Consider the following 13,030-nt stretch of genomic DNA (forward strand, 5'->3'; position numbering starts at 1 on the left):
ACCATATTAAAATTACATTCAGAAAAGCTCAACGTATTTTAACATGCTCATGATAAATTCAAACAAATAAAATAGAGTAAAAGCACTCTGACATAGCAATCCCTGCTTCCTGAAAAGAACCGATTATCAATTTATACTTTATTTTTGTGGTGGTTTCTCTGTATGTGGTGTAAAAATTTTTTCCTCCCTACAAAATGAAATCATACTATACACACTGCTCTATAACTCGCTCCCTGTGCCCATTATGTCTTGGTGAACTTTTTTCATCAGCATATATAGTTCCCACCTCACTCCTTAATTGGCAGAATAGTTTTCCAGTTCTGAGGTATTTATCCAAACCTCTATGACATGTTGACTGTTTCCAGTCTTTTTAAAATTTTCAAATAGTGTGGCATTTAATAACTTTGTATGTATGTATTTACATATACATTTTTGTATATTTGAGCTGGTAGACTTGGTATATACTCTTTAAAATAATTTTAAAAGATAATGCCAAGTACCTCCTAATGTTTTGAAATCATTTTTGAAAAGAATTTATGTTCCTGTTACCCTACTCCCAGTTCAGCCCTTGGCTACATGCATGGTTTTGTATTATCCTACAATTTCATCCTATGTTTTTGTTTAAAATGCTAGCCCAGTACCAGATATGTTGTACCTTCTCAAGTACTTAGGAGGTTAATTTTTTATCTGTTACCCATGGATATTCTGTAAAGTGTTTTAGAGTTGAGGGGATACATATGGTCCACAGTACTGAGATGCTTTGTAGCAGAAGTCTTAAGAATCTGAGAGTTGGACTTCCCCAGTGGTCCAGGGGTTAAAACTGTGTTTCCACTGCAGAGACACGGGTTTGATCCCTGGTTGGGGAAGTTCTGCACACCGCGTGGTGCAGTAAAAAAAAAAAAAGAATCTAAAAATTGCTTGTCTTTAAATAGAGTCAGCAGGAGGAATGAAAGAACTGGGGAAGAGCAAGGCAGGTTGAAAAGATAAGAAAGGTTAAGGAGAAACAGGAAAAAGCCAAAGTGTTAAGTGCAAACTCTGACTCTCAAGAGGTTAAAATGGAAAAGGATGGCATAAGAATCAGAAGCAGCAAATGTAGAAAAAATATTTCAAGCATTTGATATTAATGAGGTTTTTGCTTGATTTTGCTTTGTTTTGGCATACAAGGGAGACCTGAACACATTTTCAAATAGTGAGGAAAAATCCTCTATGGCAGAGTAATGTTAGAAAATAATTAAATATAGTGATTTGGGAGCAGACTCCAAGTGGAGGTGGAGGATGGGAAGGGACTGGATCTAGTGGAGCAGTGGAGTACAGGTGAGGTAACGTGACAGCACCTGCCAGATATGCGAGTGTCCTCTGTAGGTCTGTGACGGGCTTGGAAATCTAAAAAGGAGAGCTTGTCATTACGAGGAACAAAGGATAAGGTTCTGGGTTATGTGCTATGAAGCGTATGCTTGGAAGTAAGAAATGGGTTAAAAGGATTGTGAAAACACATAGAAAGTTAGGGTGGCTAGGACAGGGTCACCTGGGTTCTCTGTATGGCTGCAGTAATGGAACAAAGAAATAAACCAATGGGAATAATGGCCCATGGGTTTACTTGGAGGGCTCAGTAGAAATAAAGGAAATCCATGGTACTATAAAAGGTTGATCAGCTTAATTTAGGGATTTTGTAGTGGGCCCAAACTGAAAAATTGAATGGAAGCTTTTTTCTGTATGTGTAAGTTATACTTTGCTTAAGGGAAAAGGAAAAAAATCAAATGATGCATAGAAGAATTAAAAAAAAAAAAGGAATGCATTTCATTCTTAGTGTTTTGTATATTCTGAACTGTTTCATGAGAAAGTAATTAACTGTGGAGTTTAGAAAATTTTGTTTTATATTTATAAATAAAAAATAGGTTTTTTTCAAAAGACTTTTTAAAATGCACTTTTGAATCACTGATCCAATCTAGATTTATTTTGCATATGACTGAACGTGTGGTGGTACACTTAACAATCTGTAAAGTTGTCAGATATTTCTCAAACCTCCTTCATGGCAGAGTCTGTGTCTATTCATGCATTAAAGAATGTGAAAGAGTAAAACTACTCTTCCTAGTTTTTTAATGTCTATATTTTGTCAATTACAAAACTACATTTAAAAACATTCTAAATTTTATAGGTATACTAAGTGAACTTGATGTTGATGTAAATGAAGGATCACTAATGGAGCTACAGGGACATATTGGAAGATTCCAGGTAGCTGATTCTTTACTTCTTTTTTATTTTCTAAATTAAAAAAATTTTTGATTCTTACATCCTTAAAGAGCAGTAGTAAAACTTATAATAAAATACAACAATCCTCTCTGATCCTTTTATAGCTTCCTTAATTTGGGTAAACCCAGCAATGGTTTTAATTGAATCTTTCATATCTCTAAATAATTTGCTTATGTTGCTACTATTTAATTTTCCAGTTTTAAGAATCATCTATCAACCTTCCATCAAAGAGGATAAGAATTTTGATCTCTTTACTCCTATTCTTCCATATGATATGTGTATCTCTTATAACATGCCCCCACCCCCAACTCAACAAATCATATCATAATTTTGATTAGATTAACATTTAGTGTTATATTGTTATTACTGTGTAAATGTCATTTATAAATAAGCCATGGATGGACCATATGTTAGTTTTCTAAACATTATGTTTTCCTTAGAGTGTGTAAATGTTGTTTTTTTTGCTTGGTTTTTATACTTCTGATTTATTCTCAAACTCTCCTCCAGTTGTGTAGTCTCCTTTCAATATATTCAAACATAGTAGATAGCTTATTAATTCAGTATTTTATCACAGTCCTTCTGGGAGCCTCCTGGCCTGCTTTGATCTAGACATCTTCACTTTTGGGAGCCTCAGAAGAATTATATTTATATAGTAGAATTTATATTCCATTGTTTTTATACAGTAATTGTCATAACCGGTGCTCTTTTCATGAACTGTTTTTCGAGTTTCCAAAAGAAAAATGCTGCCATCAGCTTTTTAGTGTATACATTTTTATGTAATATTGTTTTTATGTAATATTACTGTTATCTCTGGGACCCAGGGTCTGTAAGTAGTACATTTTGAGTCATTGTCAGATAGTCCCCTCCAGAAGGGCTTGTGTTGTCTGTAACCAGACCAAAATACTCTGGATTTTTTTTTTTTTTTCCTCAGTCTTCTAATGTTTTTAATTGGTGGGGATGAAAAAATATTTTTGATGCATCTTTCATAAGGTGGCCTCTGGAAATGTGTTGCTGCATCTGTTTTATCTGTCAGCATAGCAAACAGCCAGTTGTAAGTTGTCAAAATAGATACAGCTGTTTTGACAAAATAAATTTATATTACAGTTTCCTTAGTCTGTTTTGCCTTATCCAAACTTACTCCAACATGAGTTTAAAGTAGATATTATATAACATGTAGGTATAAATGTGTATATAGGTGTGTGTATATGTAATACCAGTATTTCAAACACATTTTTATTGTGCACTTAGTACGTGCGGTGGAGAAGGAATGGCAACCCACTCCAGTATTCTTGCCTGGAGAATCCCATGGACAGGGGATCCTGGTGGGCTACAGTCCATGGGGTCATAAGAGTCAGACACGACTGAGCGACTGAGCACATCCTGTGCGCAGAACACTATACTAAGCACTTTAAATATAATTCAGTGTCTCGGGTAATCCAAACAATAATTTCCAAGGTGAAAATTGCTATTATCACTCTAGAAATGTGAGCACAGAGGCTTGAAGAAGTTAAGTAACTAGTCCCAGGACAAATAGCAAAAAGTCATGTGCCTGCAATTGGAACCCACATCTCTGATTTTGGACATATTGCCAGTTTTGCAAAGCTTGTCCTTTCCTGCTGAGAACTGTAGGAACGATTGTATTCTCAGGTGAAAAGTACCAACATGTCAAACAAATGACCTTTGCATTTTATCTGCCAAGGTCACCTCTGTGTTCCCAACTCCTTGATGACATCTCCAGAAGAAGCCACAGGAGTCAGAGCCTTTAAATTTGAGCCTTAGTAGACAAAATGATCACGGATCTGCTTCTGTTCACCATCTCATTTTGCTTCTCAGTGTTTATTGATTGGTGTTTATTTAATGGGTGTCTACTAAGGAATTATTTGGTATGATACAAAAAATTTGGGGCAAACACTTAGACTTTAGTGAGTGTTAACTGCTAAAAAAAAATAATATTCTTTTAATGAGTTGTCTGCCAAGTAAATACATTTGCAAAAAGATGAATTTTAGTATTATTAACTTATAGTTGACATAGTTGGAAATCAGAAATCAGAAACATTAAGGAGGATTTAACTCTCCACTGAGCTTTTTCTTTATCTCCCTCAAGAAAGGTCACTGACTTTAAACATATCCAGCTAGATGTGAACTTTTGTTCATTTTTTGTCTTTTCCTTCCTCAGCGCCAGTGCTTAGGACTACTAAGTCGCTTTGGTGGCTCCGACAAACTGCGTCAGTTTAAATTTCAAGATGATAATGTGGAGGGAGATAGAGTGAGCAGGAAAGATGAGATCGAACTGGCTATGCAGCAGGTAAGAGGAGTGACAGTTATGTAACTATTCTTTAAGGTTTTAACGTTTCTGGAAATATTTGAGAAAAACAGTACATGTGGATAATTTTTAAATTGATTTGTAACTTTGTTGTAATTTTACAAATTGATCTTAATTTTTTTCTCCTTCACATCTGGATTTCCATGAGATGAGGCATTTGGGGAGCTGATATTTTTGTTACTGCTGTTCTCGCTTTGTAGATTTGTGCCAATGTCATGGAATATTGCCAATCACTCATGTTACAGAGTTCCCCTACCTTCCAGCATGCTGTGTGTCTGTTCACCCCTAGCCTTTCGGAAACCATTAACAGAGATGGGCCCCGCCAAGGTGAGCTGCTTCTTTCTTTCTGTATTTGAGGGATTAAGTTGCTAGGATTATGAGAACCTCTAGTTGGCTCCAGTAAGGTGCACCTTTTTTTTTTTTTTTAAATCAGTAATGAATGGGGAATTTTTAAATCAACTTCTTTAAGAAGAAGTTATAAGGAGTTACTGTTGTCAGACCTGTGGATACAGCTGGAGAGCTTGAAAGAATAGAGAAATTTAAGATTTTCTGAGAATGAATCTGGAAGAGCCATGTGGGGAGAGTATAGTTTTATATAGTGTGTGAGACCCCATAGAGTCTGGGATTGGAGACTAAGCTAGCTAGGTGAGAAGTGTGAAAATATTGCAGATAGTTTATATGTTAAATCATGTTAAACTGAATTTTTAGTATCTCAATTGGATTTTGTATGATACCAATGTATGATATGTGCCATACCATAGCACAGTAAAATTTAGATACTTAGTAGGCTCATGTAGCCTGTGATTTCCAAATGACCCAGTAGGGAAGGTTAGGAGTCTAAGGCAGGATTATGGATTGGTTAAAGCCGTTTTCCATGGGACACTCAAAGGCCAAAAGCCCTTTTGGATCTTGGTGGTTGTATTGTGATGGACTGGTGGTAATTTCAAGAAACATTCTATTTGAGATTTCTGAGAATCATTTTAGGGTTTGTCTTACTCTGTTATAAATGTCCTAGGTAATGGAATTAAGAGAATTTTATTGAAGTATTATTTAAATACAACAAAGTTCACCCATCTTAGGTGGACTGTTTGAGTAATTTTTGTAATTTTATACAGTATGGAACTACTACCACAGCTAAAATATAGAATAATTCCCTCATCCTTTGACGTTTCTTCTTGTCCCTTTGCATTTGATTGTTTCCTTTGACCCTTTGGTCAAGGTGTCTATTATTTTGCCTTTTCCAGAATTTCATATAAATAGAATCATACAACATGTAGTCTTTTTTGTGTTTTGACATCTTTCATTTAGCTCATTGTTTTTGAAATCCACTCATGTGTGTGTATTACTATTTTGTTCTTTTTATTTCTGGCTGGTATTCCATATGCATTTATCTATCCACTAGTTGATAGACATTTGGGTTATTTCCAGATGTTTCACTGTTGTGAATAATGCTGCTATGAATATTTGGATATAGATCTTAATGTGGACATATGTTTTCATACCCCTTGATCAGATGCCTAGGAATGCAATTGCTGGCTTGTGTGATACGTTTAACTAAGTAAGATGCTGCCATTCTGTTTTACAGAATGAGAATCATTTTGTATTTCCACCAGCCATGTAAAGAGTTCTGGTTGATCCACATCCTTGCCAGTGCTTGGTTTGTTGGTCTTTTTAAGTTTCAGCTGTTGGACTTGGTGTGTTGTGATATCTCATTATGGTTTTAATTTGCATTTCCTTGATGACTAGTGATGAGCCTGTGTCCAGGTCTAGTACCATTTGCTGAAAAGATTTATCTTTTTGTTTGATTACTTTGATACATTTTGTCAGAAATCAATTGACCACATAAATTTGGATTTATTTTTCTTCAGATTTTTTTAAGGACTAATAAGCATATTCTTTTCTGCCAATTCTAGGCATATAAATGGGTAGATATTCAGTAGGTTCTAGAATAGTTACAGAGATACAGTTTAACCTAGTGGTTAACCTAGGGTTAAGAGCACAGCCTGATGATGAACTGCCTGGATTTGAATCCCAGTTCTACAGGTGACTTAAGAAAAATGACCTAGCTCTTTGTGACTCAGTTTCTTTGTCTATAAAGTAGAAGTAATAACAAGGTCTCCTCTAGTGTATTATTGTAAGGATTAAATGTGTTAATAAGTATAAAGTGCTTTAGAACAGTGCCTGACAGCACGTCAGTGTTAGCTATTATTATTTTTATTATTGCTCTTGTATTGTTGTTATCCTCTAGTATATTTACTGTTCCTTGTGATCAAGGAACCCTTTCCTGTAGCACTTCTATTTCCTTGACCTCATTCTCTTTCCCGCAGAATCTATTTCTGCAATTAAATATCTCATGAGCCATCCTCATCTGATGTCTAAGTCTGGTGCCTCTGAATATTTTCTAGACTGGAGCAAATTATTGTATAAGAATTCCTGAAGAAATTTGAAATACGCTCAGCATTAGACCATCGTATTTGTGGATAGTTTCCTATCAAGTCGAGGTCTCACAAATGTTATCCGGGGACCAGCATACCTAATTTCACTAGGAGAAGGCTTTCTGTGATGACCTGTGTCATAAAGATTGTCACATCCTCACTGAAGACTGGGAAAGGAGACCTGGCAAATCAGATGAGTCTAGGCAAAATCCGTTGACAGAGGACTCTTCTTTTTCCCTCCATGTGAAGGTCTGTGAGATCTGACTTTGGAGCAAAGTTCAGGGAGATGGCAGTGAAGGAAGCAAGTATAGATCTCTCCCTCAGTATTCATGGCAGTTGGGGCCATTAAACAAAGTTTGTCTCAAATTAAACTTGAAATTACTAAGGTGTTTCTCAAAGAAATCCCTTCGTTGCAAGAGGAAATTGCTTTATTTGTACCACACAGACCATGTCTAGAATAACGTTACTGCTCTCTAGCTTTTCTTCCCTCTACAGACAGTTTTTCCAGCATCACATTGTTCCTTTCCACCTTCTTCAGAAAGTGGTCACGTAAAAGGCAGATCGTTTTGTTTTGCTAGCCAAATGGAACTATTGTGGTGGAAGAATTAAACTTTAAAAATTCTGTTATCTGTTTTTTAGCTATGAGTTAGTATTCTACTTGTCTGTTTGGAAGAATGATTTTGAGCTGGGAACTCAGCAACCGGAAAGATGCAGACTGGAAATGAATTCATATAAGTAAAGCCATAGGGTGAAGCAGGACTTACTCACCTGGGGTCAGGAAACTGTAAGCTGTATCTGTGCATACGGGGTGGTGGGCTGGTAGAGAGATGGGTGTATAGGCGTATAGCTTCCATAGAGTTCTCAAAGAGGTCTTCACCCAGTAAAGGATAAGCTTTCTCAGTGTCCATCAGCCAGACTTACTTATTGTCTCAAGGCTCTAGCCTTATGTACCTACCTCATTACAGTAGCTCTTAACCACACCTTTGAGCTGTTAGTGGTGTTTAAAAGTAGTCCTGGATTGTTTTTAATAATAGTTTACATGCCTTTAAATTCCTGGGCTTTCCTTTTTTTAAAAAAACAGGTCATTTGAAATTCATATAAAATGGCTGTAGGTAGAACATTGGTTTTTTTTTCTTATCAACTCCATTAGATACCCAAGTGCCAGTGGTTCCATACTGGCACCTGCCTGGTTTGGGCATTATCGTCTACCTGCTGAGACAGAGCGCTAATGATTTCTTCAGCTATTACGACAGTCATCGACGGAGTGTCAACAAGCTACAGAACGTCGAGCAGCTTCCCCCAGATGAGATAAAAGAGGTATGATTCTTAATAATGGGCAGTGGAGACGTCTGAGAAACCATTGCTTTTCCTGATAAGGCAGGGGACCAGTGTCAGACTGATAAGTAAAGATGATGCATACAGTGAGACAAAAGGAACTCCAATGACTCTTCTGTGGTGGCTTGAAGAAGAGTCCCTCACCTAAGTACCACACTTCATGTGTAGAAACTTGACTGAGTGACCGAAAGTTGCACCTGTTCAAGAAAACCACCTGCTTTTCTCAGTAGAAAGGCAGTTGGCCTTTGAATAAAGAGTTTGGTAATTTATACTATAAACATCTGTGCTGAGAAACTTAGGTTTCTATTGCAGATGCTTTTTCAGTTAGAAGTGATCTCCTTAGGTAAGATGTCTCTGTCCCTCCCACAACTTCAGTATCTGTTAAGTGAATTTTTCAGACAAATGGAATGGCCTGTCAGACTTGACCACCTTCTCTCAATGACCCAGAACCATTCCCTGGCACTTGCTGTAACTGCAGAGGCTGCGTTACTGAGCTTGCGCCCTAAGCAGCCCACCTTCCTTCCACTTGGCACAGCTGAACTGTGAAACGCCCTGCGGCCAGTGCTGAGGCCTCCTGGCGGCCTGTGTGGCAGCCTGGTTATTGATCCACTTTGCCATACCTGGTTCACACCAGCTTTTCCAAATTATAGCATGTCGCCCTTTGGACTAGTCAGAGCCCACTCCCTCTTTGCATCCTTCTGATAACTCTAGGGAGCATCAGAGTTCATGATGTGCCCAGCCCTGAGCTCCACGTGCCACCTGAATACATGAGGCAGATATTGTTGCTCCTCCTTTTTCTGAGATGAGGAAACTGAGGCACTGAGAGAGGGTTTACTCAAAGCCACACAACCAGCAAGTACAGGTGGGGGCAGGTGTTACTGAGTGGGCTCAGGTGATCTCCGAAGTTGAGTGGTTTACCCCCAGCAGCCCTTCCCCTTTGTGTGTGGCTTACGGGTAACGCTGGCACTTGCAGGAGCTGCGGTGTCACAGTAGAGCACGTGGCACTTCCCCAGCCCCCTGCAGCACGCCTGGCGCCACAGCCAGGGTCTGCAGTTAAATTGACCTGTTGTGCTTGCAGGTATGCCAGATGGGGGAGGGACCAGGGGAGTTTCTGGCTTATGATCGTACATTTGTTACACTCTACAAGTCTCATTTGTAGTTTCTTCAGAAGATACCTGACGGCTGTTACAGATATTCTCCACAGCAGTGTGGCATTTACTGCCTGAAAATGCACTGTTTCGTTTTTTTTTAATTTGACAGGAAATTCAGGGTTGGTTGGCCCATCAACAGATTGGAAACATCTATTTGAGGGACTGGACTTTTTCAAAAAGCCACAGATGAACATTCATTTATGAACTCAACTGCTTCTTTGGCTCTTGTTTTTTAAATTACTAGCTTCCTAACTAGATGCTAAACTCTTGTCAAGGATGTTTAAATCCACTTGAATGTTTTTCACAGTACTTATCACAAATGACTGTTTATAGTAGATTTTCATTAAATTTTTCTTACAATATGTGTCATTCTTAATACTGTGTTTGATTTTTTTTTTTTAAGTTGTGTCAGTCAGTGATGCCTGCTGGTGTTGATAAAATCTCCACTGCCCAGAAATATGTTCTAGCAAGACGGCGTTTGGTGAAGCTGATCAACAATCGAGCTAAACTGCTTTCCCTTTGTTCTTGTATCCTTAATGCAGTCATCGAGACTGCAGGATGCTTGAAGGGTGACCTCTAAGGGAATCTTCAAATGTAGGAACTCTTATTCTCACATTATTTGGGTATCAGAACCAAATGGAAAGGGACATAATTACTATTATTGTTTTCTAGTTAAATGCCTGACATATTTCTAAATGGAAAATTTTTTCTTACTCTTTAGAATAACTAGTAATACTCATAATATATGCAGATACTTTGTGTCTAGACAGGAGATAAGGACACTGAAGGCTCTGCTAGCACTGCACCCCAGGGCCTGATCTCCTTCCTCTCAGCACAGCTTGCTGCTTTCTGGAGAGACCTTACAACCAGCTTGTTAGACTGAAGCTGTGGGTACATCACTGAATGGTGCAGTCTCAGAAACTGGTTTGTAAAATCATGTGATGAGATTGTTTTCCTTGAATCTGGCCTCTCCGCTGTAGTCATCATAGAGACCTGCCTGTTTATTCTCTGGCGCCATCTGGAGTACTACTTGTTACACTGCACACCCACCGATTCTCAGGATTCCTTATTTGCCTCCAGGTCCTTATTTAAAAGCAGAAGGCTACAAGGTAAACTGTATTCTGAAAATTAGTGAACCACGGATTCACTACAGAACCACGGAGCCTACACATTTTAGCACCTTGAAAATCTAGTTACACTCAACCGACTTTTGACTGTTCTGGTTACAAAGCATGTACTAGGTAACTACTTAGTTACTTGGCATAGCTAGTTTTTGTATTTCCCTCCTGTCCATGGGAAATTGTGCAGAGCACAAGAGCATCTTAGAGGCTGTCTTCAGTTGCTCCTCAGCTTCTCTCGTGGCTGACACAGGTCCAGAGTCCTCTGGTCCAGAGGAGTGGAAATGGGTCAGCCTTGGCCACACTGCTCATTGCTAAAAGGGATCTTTTGTGACTAATGAGCATGTATTGGATCCCTTAAGTGGCAGGAACCAGAAGGAAAGCTTGAGAACCCTGGCTTGGAACATCGAAATGCTTCCTAAGGGCTTCCATTTACTGAAAGCTAAAAGAGAGTCCTCAGCTTTGACCCATGCTGGTCACAGACACTGTGGTTCACTGTCATTGGGTTCTTCTCTTCTGTGGAGGAGACACACCTGCAAACCTAGTTTGACTGTGTCTTTTATCTCTAGATTCCTTCGCTTCGGAAAGCAATCTGGATTTTAGAAGTGGGCTAACTACAGTGAGCCAGCATGATATAGACCAGGTAACGTTCTGTGTTCATACTCTTGTTCTTTTTTTGCAAGTACAAAGGGAAAGCCTGGTATGTGAGTAAGATAATAGTTTTCACAGTTGCATGCAAAGACCTGATTTGAATTCTGGGATAGCAACCTAATGGCTCTGTGACTTAGAGCAACTTTCTTAGCCTCTGAGCCTCCATTTCCTCAGCTCAGAAATGGAAATGATAATTCAACCTTGAAGTGTTTTGTCAGAATTAAATGAGGCCTTCATGTGTGAGATGCCAGGGTAGTGCCTAGAAAGTAGTTAAGAGTTCAGTAATTAATAGGCGTTATGGTCTGGAAACTCCATATATCAACAGTTAACTGCAATTTAAAGCAATTCTAAAACTGTATGTACTTAAACAAGAAGGAAAAATGTTACTATTATACCAATAAACTTCAGGGTGGAAAATGTGAATGTTGAGTTAATTTGGCATCTGAGAAAGGATCACATTACAAAAATTCAAAGGTATTTTAAATAGGAAGACAAAGAATAAAAGGAATATTTGAGACTTCTTGATCATGAAATGTCATCTGTGTTACCTCTAGCTTCTGGCTGACGCTATCAGCGCTTTTGGAGAATCACTGCAGAAGAAACTTCTGGACATTGAAGGATTGTATTCAAAAGTGCGATCTCGCTATAGTTTCATACAAGCTCTCGTCAGACGCATCCGAGGCCTGCTGAGGATATCACGGAACTGAGAGCCTGTGCTTATACTCTTCTGAGGAAGAGACAAATTGGGGAAAACTGTCTCCTTTTTATAGTTTCCTTCTAAATTATGACCAGAAGATATTTTGCTATTTCTTTCTTTATATATGGACTTCTTTTCTGTAAACTTCTTTGCCTGGTGCCGTGCTCACTAGTTTAAAAAAAAAAACTTTTTAAAAAAACAAACACGTGGTCAGTCTCTTGAAATTTTATCTCGAAAATGGTCAGCATTATCAGGAATTCAACAAACAGTCCTTCCCCAGTGCTGGTTTTTCCCAGGGGTATTATTCTGAATGCCAAATTAAAGGCATAGCCTGAAAAACGTCTATTTTTTCTTCCTTTGTAGCCGTATTACACGTTTTATGATAGTGCTTTTTTAATAGAAAAGTATACTTAATACAGTGTGTTACAGAAATGTCTCAAAGTCAAGGCATCCCTTTTCTAAAGGTATTTTTTTCTTTCCTGCATGTAAATGATGAAATAATCACTTGCATTTATTCCCTAAAATAATTATGGAATTTTTCAAATTAATCATCTACCTGTATTTTACACATAGTTAATAGGGTGACCGCTGTTAGCATTCTTATTTCTTGCTTGGTAGTATTTATGTGCATGTGACTACATCATCTGCAAGTCCATGGCCCACTTTCCAGTCACCAATTATTTCAGCCCAGTATATAGAAGAGACTGCTGAGAGGGGAAAGAGTCTTGACCCTCAAGTAGTGGCAGAAAATTAATACTTAATTCTATAATTTTTTTTCTTAATAAAATGTCCATGACATTTTAGGCATTTAAAAAAGACTTTGTCATTGTTATATTTTGAAATTAATCTATTGCCTAACACTGACAAACATCAATCTTTAACTGCAAAGCATCCTGTTAATAAAGAGCATTTTTAGAGAGATGTGAATAAATAAGTAACTGGTCCAAGACATAGTAAGCCTGACTGCTGCTGCTGCTAAGTTGCTTCAGTCATGTCTGACTCTGTGCAACCCCATAGACGACAGCCCACCAGGCTCCTCTGTCCCTGGGATTCTCCAGGCAAGAACACTG

General features: G+C 38.1%; 1 protein-coding gene across 2 annotated transcripts in view; it reads left to right on the plus strand.

Annotated features, from left to right (window-relative positions):
- NUP205 (nucleoporin 205) overlaps positions 1-12,163 on the plus strand; it is an 80,254-nt gene extending 68,091 nt beyond the window's left edge. The window contains exons 36-43 of one of the 2 annotated variants that reach the window (XM_061414818.1): positions 2,156-2,232; positions 4,427-4,555; positions 4,774-4,900; positions 8,159-8,325; positions 9,898-10,021; positions 10,475-10,603; positions 11,182-11,255; positions 11,818-12,163. In XM_061414818.1, coding sequence (XP_061270802.1) covers positions 2,156-2,232; positions 4,427-4,555; positions 4,774-4,900; positions 8,159-8,325; positions 9,898-10,021; positions 10,475-10,603; positions 11,182-11,255; positions 11,818-11,970 — 980 coding nt within the window. In that variant the 3' untranslated portion in view covers positions 11,971-12,163. The other variant, XM_061414819.1, reaches the window with a different exon arrangement.
- Positions 12,164-13,030: the final 867 nt, after the last annotated feature.

This window comes from Bos javanicus, chromosome 4, assembly GCF_032452875.1.
Source record: "Bos javanicus breed banteng chromosome 4, ARS-OSU_banteng_1.0, whole genome shotgun sequence".
NCBI classification, from domain to species: domain Eukaryota; kingdom Metazoa; phylum Chordata; class Mammalia; order Artiodactyla; family Bovidae; genus Bos; species Bos javanicus.